Source organism: Bipolaris victoriae (assembly GCF_000527765.1).
Source record: "Bipolaris victoriae FI3 unplaced genomic scaffold scaffold_34, whole genome shotgun sequence".
Classification (NCBI taxonomy): Eukaryota; Fungi; Ascomycota; class Dothideomycetes; order Pleosporales; family Pleosporaceae; genus Bipolaris; species Bipolaris victoriae.
The window spans coordinates 119,451-147,357 of record NW_014575358.1 but is presented as its reverse complement, the minus strand read 5'-3'; the positions used below and the strand labels follow the sequence as shown (position 1 = coordinate 147,357).

The 27,907-nt window shown below is 51.7% G+C and overlaps 9 protein-coding genes across 9 annotated transcripts; 5 read left to right on the top strand and 4 right to left on the bottom strand.

Moving 5' to 3' along the window:
- Nucleotides 1–129: 129 nt before the first annotated feature.
- On the bottom strand, nt 130–1,302 carry COCVIDRAFT_96919 (hypothetical protein; the record flags this gene model as incomplete). Its single annotated transcript, XM_014702049.1, has 3 exons — nt 130–161; nt 217–1,161; nt 1,212–1,302. The coding sequence occupies 3 exons, from the start codon at nt 1,300–1,302 to the stop codon at nt 130–132; spliced, it is 1,068 nt and encodes a 355-aa protein (XP_014557535.1).
- Nucleotides 1,303–3,434: 2,132 nt separating this feature from the next.
- Nucleotides 3,435–4,525, top strand: COCVIDRAFT_37018 (hypothetical protein; the record flags this gene model as incomplete). Its single annotated transcript, XM_014702048.1, has 3 exons — nt 3,435–3,641; nt 3,765–4,255; nt 4,309–4,525. 3 exons carry the CDS (start codon nt 3,435–3,437, stop codon nt 4,523–4,525), a joined length of 915 nt encoding a protein of 304 aa, XP_014557534.1.
- A 1,208-nt stretch (nt 4,526–5,733) lies between these two features.
- On the top strand, nt 5,734–6,268 carry COCVIDRAFT_25876 (hypothetical protein; the record flags this gene model as incomplete). The annotated part of the gene is made up of 2 exons (XM_014701986.1): nt 5,734–5,888; nt 5,989–6,268. The coding sequence occupies 2 exons, from the start codon at nt 5,734–5,736 to the stop codon at nt 6,266–6,268; spliced, it is 435 nt and encodes a 144-aa protein (XP_014557472.1).
- Nucleotides 6,269–6,660: 392 nt separating this feature from the next.
- On the bottom strand, nt 6,661–8,411 carry COCVIDRAFT_97089 (hypothetical protein; the record flags this gene model as incomplete). The annotated part of the gene is made up of 3 exons (XM_014702047.1): nt 6,661–6,874; nt 6,930–8,141; nt 8,209–8,411. The coding sequence occupies 3 exons, from the start codon at nt 8,409–8,411 to the stop codon at nt 6,661–6,663; spliced, it is 1,629 nt and encodes a 542-aa protein (XP_014557533.1).
- A 2,172-nt stretch (nt 8,412–10,583) lies between these two features.
- On the top strand, nt 10,584–12,640 carry COCVIDRAFT_96783 (hypothetical protein; the record flags this gene model as incomplete). Its single annotated transcript, XM_014702046.1, has 2 exons — nt 10,584–11,074; nt 11,161–12,640. 2 exons carry the CDS (start codon nt 10,584–10,586, stop codon nt 12,638–12,640), a joined length of 1,971 nt encoding a protein of 656 aa, XP_014557532.1.
- A 173-nt stretch (nt 12,641–12,813) lies between these two features.
- Nucleotides 12,814–14,378, top strand: COCVIDRAFT_97048 (hypothetical protein; the record flags this gene model as incomplete). Its single annotated transcript, XM_014702045.1, has 3 exons — nt 12,814–12,946; nt 13,082–13,392; nt 13,458–14,378. 3 exons carry the CDS (start codon nt 12,814–12,816, stop codon nt 14,376–14,378), a joined length of 1,365 nt encoding a protein of 454 aa, XP_014557531.1.
- A 5,876-nt stretch (nt 14,379–20,254) lies between these two features.
- COCVIDRAFT_96941 (hypothetical protein) lies at nt 20,255–20,482 on the top strand (the record flags this gene model as incomplete). Its single annotated transcript, XM_014702044.1, has 1 exon — nt 20,255–20,482. One exon carries the CDS (start codon nt 20,255–20,257, stop codon nt 20,480–20,482), a length of 228 nt encoding a protein of 75 aa, XP_014557530.1.
- A 1,949-nt stretch (nt 20,483–22,431) lies between these two features.
- On the bottom strand, nt 22,432–24,773 carry COCVIDRAFT_37014 (hypothetical protein; the record flags this gene model as incomplete). The annotated part of the gene is made up of 4 exons (XM_014702043.1): nt 22,432–23,127; nt 23,391–23,844; nt 23,910–24,659; nt 24,724–24,773. The coding sequence occupies 4 exons, from the start codon at nt 24,771–24,773 to the stop codon at nt 22,432–22,434; spliced, it is 1,950 nt and encodes a 649-aa protein (XP_014557529.1).
- Nucleotides 24,774–25,571: 798 nt separating this feature from the next.
- COCVIDRAFT_97056 (hypothetical protein) lies at nt 25,572–26,033 on the bottom strand (the record flags this gene model as incomplete). The annotated part of the gene is made up of 1 exon (XM_014702042.1): nt 25,572–26,033. A coding segment is annotated over one exon (462 nt), but the record flags the coding sequence as incomplete, so codon positions are not given.
- Between the last annotated feature and the right edge of the window lie 1,874 nt (nt 26,034–27,907).

The following is a 27,907-nucleotide window of genomic DNA, read 5'->3' as shown; positions in this document are numbered from 1 at the left end:
GTATAGCTGGCCTGATCTATGGGTATACCTAAAAGACCAAAATATAATTCAAAGAAACCAACCATGACTTCCATAGACAATGAACCATTAAGCAGAAAAACAATGAAAANAAGCCGATACAAAGTACATCTAAGCCCAGTAACCGAGAAGAGCCATCAAACCTAGTCATGATATTAGCAAACTATCGTGGTTGAATTTGAAGTAATGTAAACTCACCAGCACCAAGCGTCATAAGCCCAAACGCCTTGAGCGTCCGGCTAACAGGCCCATTCTGCATGTACGGGCTAAACATGAACTCATGCGCCATAAGCTCCACCAGACCGGTATAAATCAAGATGCCCGCACTGATGGAATCGAAAATGCCATTAGAAAGAAGCGTAGTACGGGACTCTGGAGTAAACGACTGGCGAACGCCCAGGCCAATGGCAATAGCAATCGGGGTGGAGAGCCCGTAGCCGATGCCGAGAAAGTAGGGGGTCCAGCGCTTGGAAGCGGGCCAGGAGACTTCTGCGAGACGGGAGCCCAGACCGAGGCCCTCGAACATTTGGTGGAAAACTAGCACAATGTAGAGCGTGGTGAATTCGTCGCCGGCGACGGCGAGGGTGAGTCCGATGAAGATGGAGTGGAATACGACGCCGAATTCGAGGATGAAGACGGCAGTGAGCTGGGCGGCGTAGTCATTGGGGACGAAACCGTGGTGCTCGTGGTCGTCGGATTTGTACTCGCCGCTGGCATTGTGTTGGCGCTGGTGGCCAAGGTGATCATTGCCGCGGATGCTGGGGTTGCGAGCGATGGCTTCAATGTCATGGCCTTTGCTCTCTTCCACGCTGTTGTTGCTGCCGGCCTTGGATTGCGGGATGGCTGCGTGAGTGTGGCTGGCGTCGTGTTGGTGGCCGCTGCCAAAGTTGCCGTAACGCATCGTCATGAGCTCGAGGAAGAACATGAGAAAGATGGTCATGAGCGCGATACCTTCTGGCCAGGGGTACTTGGTGATGACGCCAGTCAAGCATTCATTGCCTAGTGCTTCGTTTGCTGGTGCAAGCAGGTGGATAAATGCAGTTGCAATGATGACTCCGGATCCAAAGTATTTTGCGACGAAGAAGACCCAGTTTGGTACTAGTTTGTGTCTGCTACGTTTTGCCATCACTGGGAAAACGGCACCTGTGTATCGTTAGCGTTGTTGGACTTGGAAACATTCTCGACAAACTGACCAAAGGTAGATGCGACCAGGATGACGAAAATGGACGAAACGCGGACACCCATGCGCCCATTATACTCGTTGGAGCCTTCGCAGGAAGACATGGTGTTGTATTTTGGGTGCTGAAAGAGTCTTGAGATACGGTTGTCCAAATAAGTAAAGGGGTGTAAAGAGAGATGGGTCGGAGAACGTGTAATAGAGTATACAAGCGAGAAGAACACCGAAAAAATCGATCAACTCAGACTAGGAGGGTTGCCAGTGACCAAAAATTGTCGCGAGGCTCCAGGAAAGAGAGATGAGCTCCAATAGGGAAGCTGTAGATGAGCTTGACTATGCACCAAGGCTCGGTAATGGCTGGGCAATGTATATCTTGTCGGTCTTTGGAAGCGACAGGCACTATATATGAATTCTGGTTGGAAAACCAAGCACCGTGATGGCGATACGAAGATGCTTGAGGTCTCTTATCAAGGCTTGGTAGCTGGAGAAACGCGGCACCGAGGCGGACCACAATGCCGTAAGTACGCAAACGTGAGGACCTTGATGGGCCGCTAAAGAGAAGAATGTCATTCAAACACCATAGACGCGCCGCTGTGGCGTCGAGCATCCCACGCAATCCATAGGCGCACTGCTTTCAGTCCCTTACGGGATACGTAAAAAGATTATCATAGTACTGCGGGAGTCAGAACTCTGGTAGCGCAAGGTGCGCAAGGACCCTGATTAGATGGTGGTGAGGAAAGTGGCGCAGCTAAGCTCTCCAGCCACAGCGAGGAAGCCACGATGTTAGTCAGCAACCATGCTCTTTCTGTATTTTTGGAGATGGCTCAACAGGCCCACTCCTCGAACAGATTTTTATACTCATGAACCTTCTCCGCCGACGCACCCACATTTGGCGCATGCACCGAGAAGGCGGACCGAACAGCAGGACGTTACAGTAAGTACTATTTAGTAGTCGCCATCCTGCTGGTTTGCATATTGCCTGTTCGTACTGTGCAGTAACAAACATTGCTGTCGAACAGGTACATGGGACATTGTGAAGTTTTGCGTCCATGTACGTGGATGCATATGGGCGGTCTGTGGCCGGTATTGATCTGTGTGGCCGAAGGGGATCCGCGTGAGAAATGTACTCCTCTTTTGATGCATCTACGCGGCAGCCTTGTTTCCTTTTTAATTGCGGCATCGTCGGAAAGACCGGAGTCTGACGGGTGGATGTGCAGATGGATGGTTCGAGGTCTACTCCTAGGGTAAGATGGGATGGGAGGAGGTTGATGGTACACCAGGGTACCCGCATTTCGGAGCTTGCTCGGCGCCTCTGGTTGAGTAGCGCTCACATGTACACAATGTACATGGAGTATCGAGCAAATCACACCACGTCGAGCCAGCGCGAAGAGCAGCTACAGTACATTGGCAGTCGGGGCAGACTGCGGGGATTGCGACGATTAATAGGCTGAGAGCCAGGACAGACCTTGCAAGTCACAACGACGGCACTTGGGCGGCGATGGCAGGGCACAAGGAAGCATCGAGGCGATCGAGGGCGGGTGTTGAGACGATTGGCAAGACAGAGTACGCAGGCTCATCGAAAAGTTAATCCCCATCGGCGGTACATGAAACCGGTTTCGTGAGGGGGCATGGACGCCCGGGCAACCGATGGAATGGCTTGCACCGACAATGCGTTGTGGGGTAACATGGCTGCGCGCTGCTTGGCGGCATGCTGCATCGATGATGTACCAAAGTATACTTGGTGTTGTGTGGGCGGGTGAGACAGAGGGTAAGCTGCTCGCTGTGTGTGGCCATGTTGTGGCAGCTGTAGAGGATGTTGGCGGGCGTTGTCTTGCCAATAGCTCGACAACGTGTCAAGCACTACCTACTTACTTACGTACCACGGCTAGCCGGGCGAGCGTCGTTGTCTGCCAGCCAGCCCCTCATGCCAAACGTAGAGATGCAAGGCTGGTGTTCGCGCATCCCTGTGCACATAACCCGCACAGAGCGGGAACCAATCGTAGCGCCCCACCGTGAGGGGCGATGACGTCTCGACTCCCGATTTGGACAGCTTCTGCCGCAGCTCCAACAGGTGACCGTGTAGCTGCCTGCCTTCTCCTCTTTATAACTCTGCCTCACCTCGGACTGCCATTCAATTCTACTGTCCTCTCACCTACCGGCCATCCTCCACCCACAGACAGGCTTCTGTGAATTTGTCCAATTCCAATCCAAACCCTAACAACCAACAACACCGTCGATCATGATCGTCGACAAGTTTGAGGAAGTTTTGCAGACGGCAGCGCTTCCAGCTGCTGCCTCTGTTGCACCCATCCCCTCCGTCATTCCTGGAAGCGAGCCTATCTACCAGGTTGCCGGTGATGCTGGACAAAAGGTCCTCTGGGTTGTCTTTGCCATCATGTTGGTTGCCTCTGGTGCTTTCACTCTCATGTCATGGAATGTCCCCTTGGTACGTTGCAGCCCGTCAGACTAGCCTTGGACGGCCTCGATTGTCATACCACGGAGCAATTGGGAGCACTACAAAGCTTATAGACTCGGCTTTTCACCAACATCATGTCTAACACATTCACAGAACAAGCGTCTCTACCATGTCGTCACTACCATCATCACCCTGACTGCTGCCCTCTCATACTTCGCCATGGCTACCGCCCACGGTGTTTCCCTGACCAAGATTGTTGAGCGTGAGCAGCACGACCACGTTCCTGACACCTTCACCACCACCTACCGTGAGGTCTACTGGGCCCGTTACGTCGACTGGACCATCACCACTCCTCTCCTGCTCCTCGATCTCGGTCTCCTTGCTGGCATGGCCGGTGGACACCTGATCATGATGATTGTTGCCGATATCTTCATGGTTCTGACCGGACTCTTCGCTGCTTTCGGCTCCGAGGACACTCCTCAGAAGTGGGGCTGGTACACCATCTCCTGCATTTCCTTCATCTTTGTCTTCTGGCACTTGGGTCTCAACGGTGGAGCCAACGCCAACGCCAAGGGTGAGAAGCTTCGCGGCTTCTTTGTCTCCATCTCCGTCTACACTGCCATTCTCTGGACTGCCTACCCCATGTAAGTGCCTACTGTCCTGCTCAAGCACCCCGCTTTATACTAATGCTGTACAGTGTCTGGGGTATTGCCGACGGTGCCCGCAAGGTCAGCGTTGACACTGAGATCATTGCCTACGCCATTCTCGACGTTCTCGCCAAGGCTGTCTTCGGTGCCTGGCTCCTCATTGTCCACTCCAACATGCGCGAGAGCGATGCTGAGCTCAACGGCTTCTGGGCCAACGGCCTCAGCCGCGATGGTGCTATCCGCATCGGTGAGGACGACGGTGCCTAAGCGCATTCTGTCAATGCTAGATACTTCAAGCAAGTTCCATACGATTGCCTAGACAAGCGTGGTTCGCCTCAAGTGCAAGCTCATGAGGACCCGAACCAGGTTCGATGATCCAAAAAATCGCTCGGGGGTATATGTTCCTCTGCATATTCTTTTCGATAGCATCTCTCTTCAGTAGTCAAGCCTGTCGTCAACGGAGTCGGAGGCTCGGGGATAATCATGGGACGGGTAGTTTATAGCGTGGTCTGTCCATATTTAATGAGAAAATGATTTGGTCTGATGTCGTGTGGCTGATGCTACTTTGACTTGATGGTGATGTCTACCGTGCTATTGGCATAAGTACTACGGATATGGGTTGAGCATATGACTGTTCCAAAGCACGTTGCTGTTGGTCTGCTCCAAGTGATGGTCTGGTCCCAGGCAACAGAGACATGTGTGGCTAGTCGGACACAACATGGTGCCTCATGATTGCACAGGGCGTCTAGCAAGTGGTTACAGATGTTACAGACATGTGTGCATGGGAAGCTAGAGACTGCGTCACAGCATTAATTTCTTTTTCTCTTCTTAATTTCCTTCGGTTTGATACCAGAAGGGTGTGTTTCTGTTTTCTTCCGCGTAAGGCAAGTCGAAACAGAGAGCGGGATGTGGATGCTGGCTAGCCTGTTACATGTGCCACGCGCATTGTGAGTGTTGATCAGAAGCCGTCCCCAAACGCAGTGCCTGATGCATGCGCATACTGGCCCCCCACGTCACTTGTCGAGACTGAGTGCCTCAAAAGCAAAAGACCAAGTCGCATGCGCATGCAATCCCCATTGCCTCAGTGCACGGGCATGGCCACAGCAGTCAGCCGCAGCGAAGATGACGGCGGTGGTGGGATGGCACCACGGTGGTCTCATCAGTCTCACTCGATGCAAGATGACGGTAGGCGCCTGACCCTGGTGTTGGGCATTGTGGATATGCAGGGGTCAAGCAGGCGGCTGCCCCGCAACCAAGGCCGCGGGCAGCAAGCTACCTCTCCCCTCTCTTATGGCTTGTCTGCGAGCTCCCCTTTTAAGTACCCCGACAGCTGCAGAGCCTTTTGATCGCCTACATCTGCATTCCCCACTGCCCATACTATTCACCGTCACACCACCAACTTACCCACAACCCCCCACCATCTGAAAGTCGCCAGTCATTCTGACATCATCGTCGTTATCACCACCACCACCATTATGGCATCCGAGAATACCGACTTCATCGACGAGACGTCCATCTCGCCTGTTCGCTCCTCGGAAAGGCGCAACAGTTTGGAGAAGCACCTGCAGCACCGTCCAGAACCCCAGGACCTCAAGAACAGGCACATTTTGCTAGACACCACAACAGCTCCGTATGCCTATCCCCGCATCTGCGCCTAGGTCCCCACTATTCCACGCCAAGCTCAATTGCGCTTTGACAAGATAGATAGCTAACATGTGCCTGCTCTACAGCGCCCTCCAAGCCAAAGCCCTCGAACTCGAGCGACAGCGCGCAACAGACAACCTTAAGCGCGGCCTCAACTCCCGTCCCGAGCGAGCCGAGCTCGTCGACCGCAACATCCTGCCCAACTCGACAGCAGCGCCTGCCCTCCAAGGCCACCAAAAGGAACTCGAAATGCACATGCGGGCTGATAGCCTGGAGAAGGGCCTCCAGAACAGGCCAAGTCCGGAAGAGCTTGTCAAGAAGGGCATTCTTGACGAGGACGAGAATCCCGCCAAGAACATTGCTTAAGCGCTGCTTGCCTATTTTTCTCCTTGGGTACGGATGTCCTTGATGCTGTCTGTCTAGGATGACGTATTCGGCGTTGATGAGTTTTTGTTATATTTTGAACACGATGTTAGGCTGAGTTCATCATCTAGCTTGTATCGTTAAAGTGTAAATGACCACACTTCCAACTTTTTTTACTTTTTTTTGCAATCTTCACGCCGTCTTGTTGACCCACCGTGAGTCTCTAAAGCACATCAGCAAAAATTCATGAGATGCTCAATCAGCATAGAGCTGTTTATGCAAGGGATAGTACGAAGCCAATAACTTGATTGTTATGTCCTTCTGCCAAACAGCGATAATTAAACAATGCTTCAAACTCGAAACACTCATTAAACATCAATCATACGTCCATCCGTTTATCGCTGGACCTTCTCTTCTTGAACAATGGTAGAGCTCTTGTCCATCGAGCCACGCACGTGGCGCTCGCCATCAGCCTCCATGTTCTTGACCAGCTCCGTAACACCAAACAAGTCGTCCATCTTCTCGAGCGACAATCCCTTGGTCTCAGGCACGAAGAACCATACGAAGAGGAACATGGTGAAACAGAAGGATCCGTAGAGAAGGAAGCATCTAACAATCGGGTTAGCATATGAATAATTTGTAACGACAGAAGGAAAAAACGTACCCATAGCCACCCTCGCCCATGGTAGCAATCATGTTAGGCGTAGCACGAGCAACAACAAAGTTGAATAGCCATTGGACAGCCGCAGCAATAGCGACATTGAGCGATCGAAGACGAGCAGTGGGGATCTCGGAGACATAGATCCAGCACACGGGGCCCCAACCGAACTGGAAGAAGCAGGCGTAAAGGAAAACGCACACAAGCGCGAAATATCCAGCACCAGGAACAGACTGGCCAGCGACGGGCGGGTCGATGCGCATGTAGAGACCAATGTAGAACATGGCCAAACCCTGAGCAATCGAAGTCCAGAGAAGCGAGCGACGGCGACCAAGCGAGTCAGCAGCGAAGATGAGGAAAGCAAGACATCCGACCATCTTGACAATACCGTAGATTCCCGTAGCGAAGAGCTTGTTCTCGTTACCCTCGAGACCAAGCGCCTTGAAGATTTGCGGGGCATAGTAGTTGATTGCGTTTGTGCCCGTCATCTGCTGGCAGACCATGAGACCAATCGAGATGAGAGCGCGTTTGCGGTTACCGGGGATGGTAAACATTTCCTTGAGGAGATCCTTCATGGTTGCTCCAGCAATCAGCATGCGCTCGTGCTCGAGCTGATCAGAAATATCCTTGATTTCGTCCTGGACGTAAGGGTGCGAGAGAGGTAGGTTGCGGACGCGTGCCAGGACAGTAGTGGCTTGTTCCCACTTATCTTGCTTGGCGAGGAAACGGGGGGATTCTTTGTTCATGGCCATGCAGCCGACGAGGAGGACAGCGGGAAGTGCTTGCATGGCGAGCGGGACAATGTAGACTTGGGCACCACCGGAGAGGTGCAGAAGTGATCCGTAGTTTACCCAGAAGGCGAGCGAGATTCCAGTGGCAATGAAGAGTTGGTAGAGACCGGTGAGACCTCCACGGATACCACGGGGAGCGTTTTCGGAAATGTATAGAGGGACGACCATGGATGCGCCTCCGACCCCGAGACCAGCGATGAAGCGACCCACGTACATGGCTGCGAGGGAACCCGAGGCAACGGCTTGGATTACGCAACCGACAATGGTGATGAGACCAGCTGCTTGGAGTGCGAGCTTACGACCCCAGCGGTCAGCGGCCCAGGAGGCGATGAAGCAACCGAGGAAACATCCAGCTTGAAGGGTCGAAGCAATGTTGGCGCTCAAGTTGGCCTTGCCGACTTTGTCGAGATATTTAATATTGTACTTTCTATTCGTTCACATTAGCCTTTTCGACGGCACCAAGAAAGTGAATATTGTCGAGGATGGCAACTTACGCTTGGAACTCCTCTAGTTCAAGCACACCACCAATTGTTCCGATATCGAAACCAAACAACATGCCACCGAAGCAGGCAGAGCCCGCCATGGCAAAGGCACGCCATCCGTAGATCTGATGGGGATCAGACTTGATGGAGTCGTTCTTGACAATCATGCGGATAAACCTGGCGCCCGCCGATGGGGGGGTGTTGGAGGGATCCATGATGGATGGATGATGGTGGTGTGCAGCGGTCGTCAATCAGGGCAGATGGTGATATAGACGTCTCGGTCTTATCAACCCACACTCTATCCTGACCCAAGACGTTCAATGCAAACGAGGCCGGCAAGAGGTCAAGAGGAGATCAACAAAGTCTCCACAGCACAGGGTGAACAATCAAGAAAACCCCCGGTGAGATGCGTGCATGGCCTCACTATATAAACCAGCACAGGATATGCGGTCCATGCGCTATCCTGGCATCATTAGCTTGTTCCTCAACACCGGGGTAAAAACAGCGTTGCCAGATGCCGCGGGCTTTGTGCAGAAATCCTTCCTCTTGGACGGGGGCGGCGCGCCCGTTAGTCCATAGGGCACAAACCCCAGACTAACTGTAGTAACCCCAGACTGATGGTCCCTCCCCCAGGACTGGATCCTATGGTGGCCCAACACGAGCGACGCCTCCACGCTCCCTTCTAACCGATATCCCATATCCTCCCTCCAGCCTAGAGACCGAGTAGGCAAGGCGAGGGACCAAAGCTGCATTGGTGTCGTCTGGGCGAATAAGCTTAAGCATCATCGAGCTGCCGTGCAATCCCCCCAAATTGAGGACGCACGGTGATGCTTAGCACTTGGCACGGCGGAAAGCTTGCAGTGGGATTAGTGGAGGAAGTGAATGTCCGTCTTGGAACTCGCCAAGGCCGCATACTGCATTCCCCTTCCTCTGCCCACTCACACACACAACCGGGTGGATGGGTGGCTGGCGGAATCAGACTACTAGTAATCATCGGACACCGAATGCCAAGACGTCGCTGCACCTCTACTACTAGTGGAAAAGACAATCCGGGGGGGAAGATTCCCCACTAATTTCAAAGGCTGGGGTCGAAGTGGCCGTGTCCCGCTCTCCCCTTGCCGTGTTCGAGGTGCTCAAACCTGACCCCCGCCTGCAGAAGACGCTACGGTTCCTTTGTGCATATTAATCCGCGTATTGGAGCGACGAACGCTCCGCGATCACACCGACACGTGATGCGTTCGTCGCCATGCAGAGTAGTGTGGGGTTGCATACGTGAGGACTGTGACTCTGTGTATGGTGGGGAATTATATCGTCAATCCCTCCATGGTGGGGGAAAGGATCGTGGAGAAAAAGAGGCGTTCTGTCGGAGGAAAAAAATAGTACAGAGCTGAGCGTTCTAGCAGCTATGAAAGTTTATTTTCTTTTCGTTTTCTTGGATTGCTACTAGGAATGTCAGTTTGCAAATTGCACGTGTGTCAAATAGACACTAGTATTACTACAACAAAGGTAACGAATGAAATACATGAGCGGAAGCAATGCCCAAGCATTTGTAATCGTGAGCAGCCTCTTTGTCACGTCAGCGGCCAATAAAAGCATGCTTGTCCTCTGTGTTGTACGATTTTTGGAGCTCTTCAACAGCAAAAGTGGTTTTATTGGCTTGGATCCCCCCCCGCCTTTGCCGCATTCGGAGCAGGAACAATGGGCTCTTCAGGCTGTTTAGGCAAAAGTAAGACTACACTTCGTGACAATGTTCGCGCGAGGTTCCCGAGGTTATCTCTTTCCAACCTACGTGTACCACGTAAGTCGTTAATACATGATCACTGCTGCTGCTCTTTGCACGCAGTTTCACATAAACTTCCTCCCAAATCTCAACAAAAGCGGCACCGCGTCATTCGGTTGCGGCACGCCACATACATATCGCCATTTAACAGGTGTGTCCAAAACAAGCTTTCTTGTCTTATCACGCCCAATCCGCGGCTCGCATATTCTGCCGTCTTGGTTGTTTCTGGGCATTGCGGGTACATTTTCCACACTGCAGCCAGCCTGACATCAGCACAGCTCGCCGTAAGCTTGCCTGTATACTTACAGCCAAGAAGATCAGACGACCTTGAATCTGAGTCAAGCGCATCATTCTTGCACCCCGTGCAAAGGGCGGTTGTTGTACCAAAGCCTCGTTCCAACGCACGTTTGCACCACTCACCGCTGACCTTGGTGTCCCGTCCTTGCAGAAAGCTCCCAAGCTGTCTAGACCTTGAACCAAAAAGGTACCAGCCACTCACGGAAGCGGAAACAAAAAAAAGCAGACGGGAAGCACGTGTGCCCAGTCTTTCACATCTCGTACTATACAGAGTACGGAAGTAAAAAAAACAATAATAGCGGACGGAACAATGAGCGCCACAACGGCAAACAATAACCGGGCTTTTGACCTCCATCCTTTCTCCACGAATCCTTTCAAGTCACGCAATGATGTCGTCGACGCTGTAGCATCTCTTCTCGACCCCCTTCTCCCCGGTTTCTCGCCACAAAATGCTTTGATCAAGGTAGGCAGCACCGGCACACGTTTTGACGAGACAGGTGCCCAAGTCGAGGGCTTTGCGCGTCCGCTATGGGGTCTCGCGCCACTACTAGCTGGAGGCAGCAGGTACGCTGCCACCGACAAGTTTGTCCAAGGCCTGATTTCCGGGACTGATCCTGAGAGCCCGGAGTTCTGGGGCTACATGGAGGATACCGACCAGCGCATGGTGGAGGCGTGTCCGATTGGGTTTACGCTGGCGGTTGCGAATAAAGAGTTTTGGGAGCCGTTGACGGAGCGGCAGAAGAAGAATGTCGAGACGTGGTTGGGGAGCATGAATGATAAGAAGATGCCGGATACGAACTGGTACGATGACCCGATTGTTTGTTTTGTTCTTATATCCATGTTGGTGACCGTTTTGTGACTGCAATTGATGTTGAGACGTTTGATAGGCTTTGGTTCCGCGTCTTCGCCAACCTAGGACTTGAGAGAAATGGCGCCCAGTGGTCGAAATCACAGCTGGAAAAGGACATCAAGCAGTTGAATACGTACTACCGCGGCGATGGTTGGTCAAACGATGGTCCCGATACATATCGTCAGATGGACTACTACTCGAGCTCCTTTGCCATTCAGTATCTACAGCTTCTCTATTCGAAACTGGCTGCAGACATCGACCCTGAGCAGGCTGAAGAGTACAAGAAGCGGGCCCGGATGTTTGCTCTCGACTTTGTACACTTTTTCGATCCCGAAGGTCGTGCTATCACCTTTGGTCGCTCACTGACATACCGCTGGGCCATGGTAGCCTTCTGGGGCGCCATTGCGTTCGCTGACCTCGAACTGCCTGAGCCCCTCAGCTGGGGCGTAGTCAAAGGTATCTGGCTACGAAATCTACGGTGGTGGACAACCCAACACGACATTTTCCAATCCAACGGCATGCTCACTGTTGGCTACTCGTACCCCAACTACTACCTGGCTGAGAATTACAATTCACCTCAATCACCTTATTGGTGCATGCTCGCCTTTGCCTGTCTGTCCATGCCAGAATCTCACCCGTTTTGGAGTGCAAAGGAGGAGCCACATCCATTTGCTAATACACGTGTGGTGCGTCCTCTTCCACACCCTCGGCAGATTGTGTGCCGGTCCGGAGGTCACACTTTCCTGCTGTCAAGCGGACAGTCATGCCACTACGCGATTAAGAACAGCAACGCGAAGTACGGCAAGTTTGCCTACAGTGCAGCCTTTGCATACTCGGTGTCGACGGGCTACCAAGAACTGGAGCAATTCGTGCCAGAGTCACAAATTGCCTTTTCTGACGATGGCGGGGAGCTGTGGAAGATGAGAAGGGCACTGAATGGAGACTCTCAGATTGAGAACATAGACGGGGTACCGGTGCTGGTCAGCAGTATGAAGCCTTGGCCCGATGTTGAGGTTTCAACGTATTTGATCCCACCAGCCGAAGAGACGCCAAACTGGCATTTGAGGGTGCATCGGGTAACATCAGGGCGGGATATCAAGAGTGCAGAGGGAGCATGGGCTGTCTATGGTGCGAGAGAGTCTGATGGTCGTCTCTTGACTGAATGGAACGGCACGCTTCGCACACTTGATGCTTCGATACCAGAGGGTGGTGCTTCAGATGCCACATCTGCGTTTGCAGCCTCGCCTCGTACGGGCGCGGTAGGCATCGTAGATCTTCACCAGCAGGACAGACATGGCAGTGTCATTTTGTCAGACGCCAACTCCAATCTTGTCGAGAGCAGGACTGTGCTACCGATTGTGCAAAAGGATATCAAAAAGGACGAGACGGTGTGGTTTGTCACCGCTGTATTTGCGATGCCAGCAAGCAAGGAAGGATGGAGGGTGAGCTGGAAGGCAGGCTGGGAGAAGCGGCCAGCGGTGCCTGAGTGGGTGAAGAGCAAGGTTGGGGGTCAGTAGCTTGAGGGTGATGTTTGTCGAGTCACGTGGCAATGAAAGTGTTTGATCTGCCCTAATGGTGGATATGTGCGAATGACGAATAGCATTACGATATGAAGTACTGTCTTGTTTTTATCGCCCATTCATAAAGATAATAATAGCTTGCCGGGTGCCCTGACGATGATGTGGAAGTAATGGCGATGCAGAGGCGGCAGTTGAGAGGCCGAGTAGGCGCCCTCTTCAGCGGCTGTATATTCTCGGTGCCCTCTGTGCCCCACCAGTCCCCGTCGCGTTTGCTGCATCGAGTCGTGTCACTGTATTCCAATAGTAAAGACGAATTTCCCTCGCTGTTGTTATCGTCTTCCGGCCCTTCTTTAGCAGCTCTCGCCGCTCATCCTTATCCGCGCCCTCTCTTCTTTTTTTCCCCACACCCGCTGCACACTGTCAAGACGGCGCCTCCAGCCCCAGCCCCCGACGCTGCCCGCTCCTCTCGCTCATCTTCGCCACTGCGCATTGCCAGCCAACTGACAACGGCCTCGGCCATCCTCTGGGATCCCAAGTTTACATCGCGAGCGCCTCCGGGCAGCCTCCACCCCGTCCACGCAGGCACTCTCGTCCCCCCGCACCGCACAGACTCGTCCATCAGCGTCCGCAACCTTGGCGACGGTGACGCCAACGGCGACACTGCGCCCATCGTGCCCACTATGGACAACCGAAGACACCCCAGCTCTTTCCAGCAGCTCGAGAAGCTCGGAGAGGGTACCTATGCCACGGTAGGTCGCCACTGGACCATGTGCCCGTACCCCCCGCTCTCGAACGCCTATGCTAACTCGCCCAGGTCTTCAAAGGCCGCAACCGCCAGACGGGCGAACTCGTCGCCCTAAAGGAGATTCACCTCGACTCGGAGGAGGGTACGCCCTCGACGGCCATTCGTGAAATCTCCCTCATGAAGGAGCTGCGCCACGAGAACATTGTCCTGCTACACGATGTCATACACACCGAGAACAAGCTCATGCTCGTCTTTGAATACATGGACAGGGATCTTAAGAGGTACATGGACTCACGCGGCGACCGAGGTGCTCTCGACCCAGTCACCATTAAGTCGTTCATGTACCAGCTGCTCAAAGGAATCGCCTTTTGCCACGAGGCCCGCGTTCTTCACCGCGATCTGAAGCCCCAGAACCTGCTCATCAACAATCGTGGACAGTTGAAGCTGGCCGATTTTGGTCTTGCTCGCGCTTTTGGAATTCCAGTTAATACCTTCTCCAACGAGGTCGTGACCCTATGGTACCGCGCTCCCGATGTCCTGCTCGGCAGTCGCACATATAACACTAGCATCGACATTTGGTCAGCTGGTTGCATCATGGCCGAGATGTACACGGGCCGACCTCTCTTCCCAGGGACTACCAATGAAGACCAGGTACAAAAGATCTTCCGGCTCATGGGCACGCCGTCTGAGCGCTCGTGGCCGGGGATTTCACAGCTGCCCGAGTACAAGAACAACTTTCCCGTCTACCACACCCAGGATCTGCGTCTTATCCTGCCACAAGTCGACCAGGTTGGACTTAACTTGCTCAACAGCATGCTTCAGCTCCGACCAGAGATGCGTATATCTGCCGCAAATGCTCTTCAGCACCCATGGTTCAACGACTTGCCACAACGGCAACAAGAAGTCGCCCAGATGCAAGCCCAGGCACATGCCCAGGCACAGCAGGCCCAGATGGGTGGCGGTTACCAAGTACCTCAAAACGCCTACTAGCAGCAACGCGTACTTCTAGACACTATGAATCCATATGAATATGAGTTGGCACCTCGATGCACACGCGGAATACTAGTGGTAAATGAGAATAACGATCTTTTATGGCCAACTGCATGTTGCAGCAAGATACCACATTACCAATCCTCACGAGACGCGTACAAGTATAAGGGTTTCTCATACTTGTGGAATGGCACCACGTACATGGCGTCGATGAGTACACTCTTGAGGATCCCATTTTAGGAAAATGGTGTACGCTATGTGCCCTACGCTCACTTTCGTGCCAAATCATCCTGCCAGGCACCACCGCCTCCCTATATGTCTTTGGGAAAGCTCCATGTATGGAATGGCGCTACATTTGTACTTTATGCAAAGCCATCGGTGTCTCCAACTTTGAGATCTGAGACCCCGAATAAACGCCGTCGCCTCTCTTGATGGATTGTTAGCGGGGGGTTTGAATTCAATGCATAAACGGGGTTTTTTTTCTTTCTAATGTTGAGATATCGTCCTTTTGTGATCCTTGATTCATGTGTGTGAATATGGTTTTACATCTTGTGACTGATGTTGTCTTTGTCAATTCATACCCTTTTTCCGCTTGAATACCATGAGTTCAATCAAGTGACAGAAAAAAAGACATTTGCAGTTGTTCTGTTTTGACGTAAGACACATCCTTGCATAGAACTCGGGGGGGAAGGAGGTTAGCCATGAATCCCCACTTCCCATGCCACACGCCACCCCCCCCCCTTTCTACCCTTTCTTTTTCTCTGCAACTCGATAGACTACACGCAGTAAGATTACGCATTTTCTTCCTTCTCGTTGAAGAAACTGCATTGTGCTACAAGCTACGATGATGCTTTGGAGGGTAGCAGATTAGGCACTGTAGCTGTGTTTATATTTCCCAGAGAACGTCACTCCACTACACACGATACACCTCTCTAGTGGAGGTAGTGAATCTTGAAAATCACTTGAGAGTGATTTATTGTTTTAACTGGGTGTATGTTCTTTTAGTGTCTATCGTGTCTGATTTTTTTTGGGAAAAGGCAAGGGATGAATTAGTGTGTAAGCATCATATCACGTACACAAAAGTAAGTCAACGTATTTTTTTTAAATATTGTTGTTCTTACTGTATGTTTCTTTTTGACAATTCTATGTTACCAAAAGACAAGAAACACTACTTTAATTACTGTTGTCTTGTGTATATGCATCTTGTATCACTTTACCTTGATTATTTGATTTTTCTTTTTATATATCTGTTTGCTGCATAGTGTATTAGATCGATTATCTCAGAAAAGAATAGCAGGCCACACCCCGACCTGTCGGAATCGGGTATCGACAGAATAACTGTGAGGTGTTTCGCAGATAGGCACAAGATATATCAGATGAGTAGATTCAGACGAATCCTTGGGGGGATACCCAAGGGTTCTGGCAGGACTATATACTCTATCTCTGTGGCTGTCGCGCCTCCGGCCCGAGTAGTCTCCGACGGGTCCCCGAGGGCTAGCCTCTACTGTCTAGAGTATCGTGACAATAACTTTCTAGTCAAAGTAAAAGAAAAAGAGTGGGTAAGAGTCTGCGAGACCCTGCTTTGAAACCTAAAGAAATAGTTTAGTAATAGCCTCTTAACGGATATATGTCTAGTAGACACACCTCCGTTGGGTATGACAATCAAAATACGGTTGCGACGAAGATAGCAGTTGCCTTGATACTCTTCTATTCCCTCTGTTCAGAAGAATTAAAGAAAAAAAAGACAAGAAGCATGCTTGACGTGTTAGAATAAGAGAAGGCTGTCGTAAATCAGATCTAAAGCGTTCGAATAAGAAGAGTGCTAGGTTAAGATAGATATGATATAGGTAATACTAGAAATAGAAGGTTTTGACACGGGACTATTGTGAGAGCGAGCATAGGATAACATAGTTTAGATATATATTTTACCTTGAAATAGGCAAGAAGAGTACACGATGTAGTTATTGCAAAACATCTAAAATACCAACCCACAGTGATTCATTATTCCCGATTCTCCTATTTAAAGAACTACTTGTCTGCGAAGAAAAAGAAAAAATCAATAGCTGCTAAGAGGGCGTGTTTTTTTTGTTCACTTTATAATGAAAGATAACCAAAAGCTAGTATATACCTACGTAATAAATATATAGCAACACAGCTTGCTTCCACAGAAAATATCTACAAGGAAAGATAACACGTAATTATCTTTCTTAGGACGATTCAAAAGAAAAAAGAAGCCAATCCTTCTTAAAAAGTTTCTTCGAATCGCAGTGATAAAGTAGAGTTTTGTCCGGGGTGTTGGTTGCTGGCGAAGCTTCATCGAAATTTTCAGCTCTTACTCCCCCCTTTCCCCTTTCCCCTTTCCCCTTGAAAAGGTTACAGTGAAATTCTAGGGAAGAGCTGTAACATCTGGCCAAAACTAGATACGAACTGTCCTGCGACTAAACACGAACCTATTATTCATGGAAACGCAGGATGACTTGGTAGTGGTACTGTGTGCTCCGCGGACTATACGAACTTGCTCCGTGGAGCAGTCATTGCATTGTGTATGCGGGGTAAAATGACTCTGTATTCTTATATCGTAATAAGTGTTGAGTTTAGATGCAACGGCCCTTATTTTTTTTGTTGTAATAGTTTTTGTAATAATTGTTGTTCGCGGGTAGTTTGACGACTTTTGAAATATCTTGCGTGGTTTGTTATCTCCACCTTACCTTTTTGAGAAGTACATACAATACTTGATTGTCACGCAAATCAAGTAATTTCCTTACTTGATACAAAAGAATGATGGTTAAGTAGATATCTCGACTGGTATATCTATCCTATCTAGACGAACAAAGACTTTTCCACGGGTGTGCATCTGTGAAAAGACACTGCAAAAAAACATAGCATCTATCACCGATCCATTATTATTGCAAGACTTACAATCGGTACCCACATCTCACATCACTTATGTATCCCAGCCATCAAAGCCCCTCCCTTCCCTTCCTAATCCACTACACTACATGGCGGCCACTCCAACGCCACACCACCAACCTTACTCGCTAGACCACACACATCCTGCAACTACACTTACACTGCATCTGGGTATGCATGTGTGCGTCCAAATTTGGATCCTGCACTCGCCACCCATACAGACATGCCGGATGTCAGATGACCGTGTGTGCGCAGGCGATGGCTTTTTGCGCCACGAAGCTAGGTCTCTCGTATCTTGAAGCTAAAATGCGCCACGCTGGCAGCTTTCTCGCCCCCAAATAAAAGACATGTGAAGCGATGGAAGGAAACGAGAAGGGAAGGGAAGGCGGAGATACGCACAAGTCATCTTTTTTATTTGAGGGGAAGGTGTGTATGATTGGAGGAGGGGGGAGGGATCAGCGAATATACCGACGTGGTGTGTGGATTTCCCTCTTTTTTTTTCTCCGAGCCACAGTGTGATGTGATATGTTGCAATGATGCAGGTAGAGTTATACTGCTATACGAAACACATAGTCTGATTGGATGGAATGACCAAAAAATGGTTGAGCATGAGCATGGTTCGACGACTCAAAAGGCTATGCTGTTGTGGGTATCCTACACTCTGCATGCATGCATGCATGATGCTTCGAGTGCGGCGCCACATGTGGTAGATGGTGTGTATACATAACACAAGCAAAGTCTCTCACTACTGGATGTGGGAAAAAGGCGACTCAGTTCATCTAAATGTGGGAGGATAGACGGCGAATCAAGCGACAGATGGTGCACATCAGTACCTGCAGAGGTATGCACGGGTATCGAGTTCCGCCAAAAGCAAGCGTAGTGCAGCTCAGCCGGATGCTCCTTTCGGTTACACCGACATCGGAAATCGCGGCCCACTCCATGTTTGTACATCGATTCATACGTACGTACGCATGTTGGATCCATGTTAGTAAGTAAGTACTCTATATGAAAGACCATGGAAAGTTCCACCCGTGATCAGCACGACGCTTATCAGACGGGAGGCTTGATGACAAGCTTCACGCACGCTTGCGCCGGCCATGACTCACTTGGAAAGAAAGAAAAAAGCCACGGGCAACCATTGTGAGGTATGCTGGACACCGATCAACAAGGACTAGAATGCATGCGGCGCCACCGTCGCTTAAAGGGGGTGTGAGGGAGAGCCGGCGGAACCGCACAAGGGCAAGCATCATCGTGTCTCCAAGAAGCAGAAGGTAAGTCCATCATGTGCAGTTGGCAAGACGCTGCTAGGCCCAAGCTCCCTCGTCTAGTACTTAGCGGACGGCCCTTGACGGTGAGAATGGCGATTGAATGATCAATACGGCGAGCGCGGTAAGGCATGACGGCGAAGAGCATTGTGCGTCGGACATAAGCGAGCATTTTATACGACTATCCGAGATCGATTGGTTCCAAGCGTAGGTGGTATGCGTAAGTATCTAAGTAGTGTAGAACCATTCGAGTCGGTGAGCATCACTGGGTAGGGGGGGATGGTGCGCTGAGAGGGGGGCAAATTGTGCCACCTTGCGGTCCTAAGGGCTTGGGGATGATGTTGCGGGCAGGGCACCCAGGAATGCAGCGCGATTGATTGACTTGGACACTTTTTTGTGAGCGGCTACCCGCCGCACTGGACCATAAGCGATCGGTGAACCTTCTTCTTGTTCGCATGTTTCCGGTCTGGAACGTGAGCCAACCAGAAGACCAGAAACACGGATTTGTCACGGGCGTGGATGTGCGCATGTAGATAGCAGTACGGGTTGGAAGGATGGTATGTGTACGGGGTGAAATGTATGTGCGACACGGACCCGAGCCAGTGTTACAGCATGTGGGAGTACCTCGTACTACTAGGGAAGGTTAGGTGGGTGGTTCGCCAGGGACGGAGAGAGCGAGAGAGATATGCAATGCAGGTAGGTGGTGTAGGGTAGCGGGAAGAGAGAGGCCGGTAAGACGCGTATGCGGGAGGAATCCTTCAAGACGGCAGCGTGGCACGGCAGCGTGGCACGGCAGCGACGTGACAATGGACCAAGGGCTTTTCAGTCGCGGCAAACGCTGATTGTTAAGCACAAAAGAGGCAGCAGAGAGAGCGCGGAAGATAGGCGCACGGAAACGGAAGCATCAGAGTCCCAGCCAATGGCAGGGCCTTTACAGACCATCGCTATTGTCTGGGCTTTAGCGCGCAGCAGTTGGAGCGGGCGCGTGATATGCTTTGATTGAAAAAAAAGCATCCGCTTAGACGCATGTGTAAGTAATGTAGTTATGCGAGTCGTCGGGTTAGCAATGGCGTGTTCCGGGGCGTGGGATGTGATTTTTTTTATGCAGTAGCGTCCAAGCTGCATAAGCAGGCGTGAAGGAGCGTGTACTCGAGTACGAGTGAGCACATGTACCAGGACAAGTGAGGGAGCGAGTAAGAGAGCATGATAATGTGAGAGGGAAGAGTGTCTGGGCTAGAAGCGAACACGAGTGGTTCCGTGCTACCTGTCATTGGAATTACATGAGAACAAAGTTAGTTGGATACGCTATACTGGTTTGGGCCTAGCGTTCATGTCGCTTGTGCACACGCCCGCGCAACCCCCATGCACATGGTTAACCGCCAGCCACGACGACTCGACACTAGCCAAACCGTTTCGACATGTGCGCGTGTTCCAGGACGGGAAAAGAAGTCCTACTTTGAGAACGACGATCTGTTCCTGAGCATTCGGTCTAACCGGCAGTCGCTTGCCGGACGAGGGACGAAACATAGCGCGGTTTTGCGGAGTCGGTCCGATGGCCGCAGATGGAGTGAGGGCAAAAAAGACAGTGAGATGGAGCATGGGTGGATGATGAGCTGGAAGGAACCGCGACGTGGGATGGCATCATGTCCATGATGGCTGGCATGGCATGAGCCAGTATACTCGCCACTGTACTGCCACCAGATGAGCCCACCAGACTCGCTGCCCACGCGCCAGGAGCGCTCTGTCGCGCCCTGGCGAGCATTAGTCTACTTGCCTTGCCTTGCCAGCCAAGGCCAAGTCACTGGGAGCCAGCCCGCCGCCATTCAGCCCACTAGACGACAATGCTCATGCTTCACCGGCTGGTCATTGATGGCTGGCTGTCTCAGCCCAGGTGCGTGCGTACCCGCCATCTGCGTCAACGTCCGCTAACACACATACTTTTGATCGTTGTCCATGAGACCACAGACAACGTACGACAAGTGGCACGACCAACATCGTGCTAAGTTTTTCTGCTCCTTCGCATTTGCTCCCACCGGAAAATTGTCTAAAACCTAATAGTGCTCACTTCCCCCCCCAACTGACATGCCTAACCCGCCCTATCAATCAACTGCCATTGCAAAAACACTACTTTGGAACGATCCGTCGTCTATCTCATCATGCCAAGGGCTTGCGAGATCGTGGCGGACTTAATCATTTCTCCTTCACTTTGCCTACTTTGTATCACTGGGCGCGGCGCATGTCACCACCTACTATAACCACCAAGAAACCCCAGGAAGTCGCCGTTTTGCTGACCCAATCGACACACGTCTAGAATAATTCCAAGACAAAAAGGGCTTTCCGCAAGGCTTACCCGTCCCACCTCATAGTACTTAGTAGTAGTACCATATGCCCAGAACCAGGCCCAGGGTTCGTCATGTCGTCCTCTCACCAAAGTGCGGAAAACTCGAACAAGGGTTTCCCTCACGGCCCCCTCCCCCTAGTCCCCTCACGCAAGCCCCCCCTCCCCCCTTCCCCACCCCTGGCCTGTCAGTGATATCACCTCAGAGGAAGCTTTTGCGAATCTTGCTAAAAAAAAATTAGCAAAGAAGGGGAGCGAGCGAGGGCAGGAAAAAAACGCTCCGACGTTAGACGGGCCGACCCCAGAGATAAAGCTTGAGACACTTTCGACATGAACCGTGCAATTGGTATCCAAAGGGGGGACAGTGACAGCCCTGTTGAAGCCCAATGGGGGGGTTGCGAGTCAGTCCAGGTGTTGCATATTGAAGCGCGTCACGTGGCAGTCGCCATCAACAACGTGTTTCGTGACTTGGGCGGCATGGCAAGCGGGTTTGGCGTTAGCTTGCGCGTTAGTGTGCCGTACATGGTGGTTGCACTATCCCCTTCGTGTCTCGCCAGTTCATAATCGTCATGCACATGTGATGGATTTTCGAAAAACATTGGTACGCGTGTACATTTGACTGGGTATGCTTGGACGCTTTTTTTTCTTTCTCACTCCCCCCTTCTCTTTCGCATACTAGAAACCCATTCCCTCGGATCCCTTCCGCCTCCCTCTTGCTCTTTCCCTCTTGTCTCATTTGTTGCCTTCTACGCTATTCGGCATCCTCCGAACTCGTACTCGCAATAACAATGTACCGGGATCACCGTCATCATGCATGTTTGCGGAGAGCGCGGAACAAGCACAGCCGCACTCGACCTGCCACCATCCATGTCAAGCCCCAGGATCTTAGTACTAGTACCACCTCAACTGTCTCGCTGCCACGATCAACCATGTTGGCCCCAAGATTTCCAAGCACGTAATGTGCCCATGGTTTTGTAATCTTCGTGTTCGAGAAGGCTGACCGTGCCATGGATGTGGTGCTGTCGCAACTATTGCCCTGGCTGCACCATCGTCAAAGAGGCATTGCGGTACGACGCTTCATCCATGTGATGCCTGCCCTTCTTCTCGCATCGACTTTCCACACCCAGCCCTGACCTCATCCAACACGCACGTGCGATGTCCCCCCGTCTCATCGTTTTTTTACATCGGAAGGACTACCGGGAGATAGTCGTTCGTTGCTGGCCTTGCGAGCTTGGTGGCTTGGTAGCCCTGAATCGTAGGATTTCAGTCTTGGACCCTGGTTCCGGACGCGTTTGACGGATTTTGACAGGTCGCTTTCAAAACTTGGTTCCAGTTTTTTTGCTGCAAATGTGCTCTTGTCGTTGTTTCAATCACTCGAAATTTCTTTGGGTGGTCTCCGTACGGAAAGTTGAACACAAAAAATTGAATGGGCCAAAACTATACCCTACTACCAAATATACATGGGCCTGTGGCCTGGGACAAGGAAAAAAAGATATGCGCTGTTGGACTTTCATGCTCTGCTTCTGGACGTCCATAAAATCTATTGCTTGTACATCATGGGATCCACAGGGTAGTTTTGGATGGAAAACCTGGGATCGTATCCTGTTGCATTAACGCCCATCTGGTGGTTTTGCATATGGCTATGCGATGTGGGAATCTGCATGTTGCTGTGTCCTACAATTTGCGACCGTGACTGTGACATGGGCGCTTCGTATGGACCAGGTGTCGTCGAGGTGCTTCTGTTGGCAGTGCTCGTCGAATGTGAAGTGTTGTGTGAGGTGTCGTACAGCGACAGATCGCCGACGTGGGTGGTGGGGGCAGGAATCATGGATTGCTGAGTCGTGTTGAAGGGAAGTTGGGCACCAGTTTGAGCGGCCAGCCGTCGAATGAGATCGTTGGAATGGTACGAGGGCGAAGATGAGGCGGGACTTGCCGAAAAGTCTTCGGCGACATTGGAGGGAAGGGTCCCCGAACCAGTAGCATTAAGGCCGAGCGTCGATGCGGGAACCGTCTGGGGGAGGTTTAGGGATCGGGGAAGCGGTAAATTGGGCAGGACTTCGGAAAGTTTGGCCAGTAGGAGGGGAAGATATCGTGACTGTCCTCCGCGCAGTGTCGAGATGAGTGTCAAAAACCGTGATACATAGTCTCGAGGTCCAAGGGCAAACGCGTCTGGTGAGAAGGATGTGCAAGCGACCACGTCAGTCAGACAACAGGCTATGTCGAACAATTTCTCGATCTGCAATACTGTTAGCTAATGACTGACCTGACAGATAGGGTAAAACGTTGCAAGGGTGGGATGTGCAGGGACGACCAGGGGGGTGAGGTCGAGGGGGGCTAAGCTAGTCAGGACGTGGACGTCAGAGATAGACGTTGGCTAGCGCGGCCCTAGTAAGATCGCAATATGACAGGGGTCTCTGCACGAGACGGAGGGGCTGGAGCGGGGATGAACTCCAATGTCAAGACAGGAACAAGCATGCAAAAGAAAATGAATCTACTTACTAAGCCGACGCCATGGACTTCCATGGATTGCTGGGAGAACTGATGTGAGATTGTGAGCAGGTCGCGGGCGATTTCGATCGGGTACTTGAATGTGAGCGGCACGTCATTCGCGACGCTGCTTACGAGCCCTTGACAAACACTGAGCTGCCAGGTCTGTGACTTCAGCCACTGCTGAGTGATACGAATTTGCACCTCTTGCGCCTCGCTGCATTCGAAATATGCAGGCACGGCCTCTGAAAGCTGCGTCTGCACCTGCGTTATCCATGCAGCGCTCACATGTGTGTTGTGTACCCGATTCCACAGGTTGATAAAGGTGTCGTCGATAATCTTGAACATGTTGATCATGAGTTCTAGTCCAACCGCAATTGGCCGATCCGTGGGTACTTCATCTAATTGAGGAGGATGTATGGTGGGGTGTAATGTGATAGGTCGGTGTTTGTGTAGAGCGTAGGTTCTGTCAAATCGTTAGAAAAATGGAACAAAGGCAAAGAAAAAAGTCCAGAGCGCGTGTGGACATACCGCTCGGCAATGAACAAAAGCCAGTAGAGAACGCGCTTTCGGGATACATCCAAGGGATCATGTTTGTAGGTCTCCTCATCGTGCATACCCAGAAGTTGCGCGTGTGTTGTGGCTTCCCGGAGATATGTCCAGGCTGTGTTCTCTCGCGCCAGTCCAAAGTAGCAGCCGCTGTAAAACCACGAGGTAAGCACGCTCGTGTGCGTGGGGTTCTCGCGGTGGTCGTAGCCTTGTCGCACGCGGACTGATTCTTCTAGGAGTATGTGACCAACACCGACATTTGACATGTGAGCCATCTCTGGACGAGGGAGCACGCTGACGGGCGGTTTGTGGTTGGCCTGAATCATGACGTATGCACACAGTGCAACAATCATACAGTACGATTCAGTGGAGCGGTCCATGCCAACGGCGGCTTCCTGCGCCCTTTGGCGGTGCAGGACAGGCTCTGAGGGGTAAACATGGTTGAAGAAGTATTCTATGCAGCTCTCGACGAGAGCGGGGGGTAACAGCCCTTGGGTGCGGGCAAATGTGGCTGGCAGTGAGCGTCCGTCAAAGCCGAGATCGGTAGGGTAACCAGCAGCGAGCTGAGCGTTGCGCTGGGTTTCGCGGAGTTCAGAGAGGACTTTGGCGCGGGAGCCCTTGGGACCTTTCTTTTGCGGGATGGCATTGTATGTGCATGCAAGGCCAGCAGAAACACAATTCTTGCATGGCGCGGTGCCTTCTCCGATGCACTTGACCTTTCTTCGGTGGCAGCTGTAGTCGAGGGCGACAGTGTGAGTGTGGGAGCATCGACGTTGAGTGTACCGACGGTACGTACCTATCGCAGGCTCGCTTGACCGGAGCAGTCGAGGTAGGATTGGAAGCCATGAGGGAGTGACAAGCTAGTGTGGGAACGTCTCGTCATCTACTTGATGAGGAATGCAGTCGCCGAGCGGATCCGCTGGTTCCTTTTAGTACAACAGACATGTTGCGACTACATTCGGGGAGATACCGTAGAAGGTTCCTTGTGTCATTGTGCTTGAATGAACGCTCATTCGCACCTGGTTAACCTGGACGATTGAAGAGCCCAAGCGTCGAAAGTGCATATTAGACTCAACTAGTTAGCATCACTGGACCAGCCGGGATGGGGCTGGAGGGTTGCGAGTCCAATGACCTAGCCTGGAGAAGCGGCCTGAGTCCCTGGTTCCACGGACTGGGGAAGGAGTCTGCAGGGCAGCGCGTCGGAAGCCGGTTTAACGCTTACCACACGGCCGCAAGCCATGGGCTTAGGCGGTCTGCTGGCTGGACCATGCTTGGAGAAACATCCCAGGCTGACCGCTGGGCATGCGGCAGCGATGGCACGGTCGGTTCCTGCCAGCGACGGGAGCTTCATGTTAGTGTGATTTTAGGGCGACCTGTAACTGGCCGAGGTTGCCCCGCTGGGCAAGTAGCCCGTAATGGATGCCCTGGGTTGTTGCGATATTTTTCCCGAACATCGAGAAGGCTCATGTCGCGGTATCAAAAAGGTGCTGAGCCCCCTCGGGCTGTCTGCAGCGCTGCGCAGCCTGGCCTGATCTCATCTGGTCCCTGGTTACCACTGTAAACGCCGCCTCTGCTCGTCCGCGCGCGCAAAGGGGAACGTCACAATCTCATTTCGCCGTGCGGTGTCAGACGCTGCGCAAGTGCCTAACAAGAAACATAGGCTGAAGTTAGAATTGACCATCTCACTCCCTGACTGATGAACCGACGACACACGCTGCTTGGGCAGCGTCCGTACAATGGGAGAGACACGGGTTGATAACGCCGACAACGGCTTGCTCCATTGTCGAGGTTTTGTGTGGCGACATGGGGCTGTCGATACTTGCCGCAGTTGTCGTCATGCAACCCAACAATTCGACGTAGCTCAAAAGCACCTGACATGGAGAGACGCTCGAGTGTGCTGGACGTGTACGTAGTGCGTAGTAGCAGGAGCAGCCATGAATCGATCGTCTGTGTACGTATCAGACGAGGTGCTGCTGTCCACCGAGGCGCAGCAGCAGCCCTCGCCTCTCGTTTGGTAAAGAAGCCCGGCAAAGATCCTTGATGGGCATAGCGAGCGGGCGAGCGAGGAGAGGTCTCATAGGGCCGCCGCGTTCCGTTGCTAGGCGTCGTTCGAACATTGTTTCTTCTCTGTCTGTATACGGGACTGCGGACCCAAAAAGGTCTGTCGCGCCGCTGCGGCGCTGTCCTGATAACTTATATCTTCTTCCCTAAAGGGCCTTTTGCGGTCTCCACCATCCGATCGTGACATTCAAGCTTCCGAGATGCTGCCGGCAGCGATCAAAATTGGTACAGGACCGTCGAGACCACGAATGGGAGAGGCTGGACCCGCCTCCAGAAGTAGTGCTGCCACCGTCCGGTTACGTTTACGCTAGACGTCACGGCGAATAGAATTTGCAAAAGGCGCGAGAAGTCCTGAAAGACCGCCCGCGTTGTGTACATTTGCATGTACGTATAGTCATGGTGTTGAGGCTTTTGTAGATCCGGGGAACTGGCGACATGTACCTCGCTCGCTCATGCTTCGCTAGCGGCTGCGCCCGTGGTAAGATTCGTGATGCTTGGCACCTCCTCCGCGGAGCCCAACGTCACCCGTTACTCCTCTACACATTGCCCTCTTGGACGGTCGAAATATCTTTGTCTGCAATCCACAGGCGGTGGCCTGCTTTTGGGCTGTCCAATCCAGACTACTCGGCTCACTGGCGCTTCATGCAACCATCATCGCCCCGCGTGGCCGCTAGCATTCCAAAACATCGTCTCATGATCGTCTTGAACCCCTTCACCACATGGCTGATGTGCTGTAAGGGTATGCATTGCTCAACAGGCGAGTCATGAACGGGAGGGAGCGTTGCAACCCAAATATACGCTGTCACCTATGAATAGCAGTGACATTGCCGCGTCTCCCTACTTGACATGCATCGGCCGCCTTGCACTGCACCGACTACTCATATCGTCGTGTCATCCTGGGGTCGGGTAATCTACAGTTCTAAGCGAACCCTCTCTGTACTGGTAGCAGATGTTTATCTAATCTATGTGTCGTTTGTGACAATTGCTTCTCAAGCGTGCCGTTTTTATTTGTCCGTACAGCCAACAATGACTGGATTCCGGTCACCGGTAGACGCCACACACGATTACGGCAGGCACTTTTTTATATTAACCCCAACCAAAATACTACTTCCTGTGAAGCAAACTAAACTAGTCTGCAATTTTCTACCGCCTCAATTGCGGAAACAGTTCCGTGAAGACAAGTGTACTTAGCAGTTCAACTCTCATACACAAAACGAACCCTCAAACTTCGCAAAGTCTGCCATCTTAGGCTTAGCGAGCCTGTTGTGTGTGTACCACGCAAATCGCCCCATCTCATCAGGCACAAAGCTGTTACACCAAAAAGCTTCCTGCGTGTACTGTAATTACATGGCTCTACACTGTTTCATATGTACTCGATAATACCACCGAGCCATCCCAGGCTACGTCATAGTCGTATGAGAGATCTGCTGCAGACACACCTTCACCGCTCCAGAAGCCTTCGGGACTACCTCCTTATCTCCGATGTTATTCCGCTATGCTCGCTGTTACTGACCACATTGTAGACTCCGAGTAAGATGTTACAGTCTTCATATTGGCGCAGGATACTCAATGGATTATTGTACAAATAAAGTTATATACGGGTAGTCGCAAGTGGATCAACCTGTTTCCTATTTGGGTCTTACCTCCGCTTCGTATTTTGTGATTAGGTGTTCAGCGTTCTATCGTCAAAGATGGCGGGCCGACCCTTCGCCTTTTTGATGCCGGGGCTACCTTTGGCGAGAATGTTAAAATAGGGTTCGGATGATGACATTGAATACCCCTGTGGGGATCAACAAGAGAATGGGGTATGGTCTTGAAGAACTGAAACGCAGTTAGAGAGGCGGATGATGGAGACAAGATCAACGGAAGAGGAGGTGGTAGCCAACAAAAGTTCAACGACTTTCTCAAATTGAGTGGTG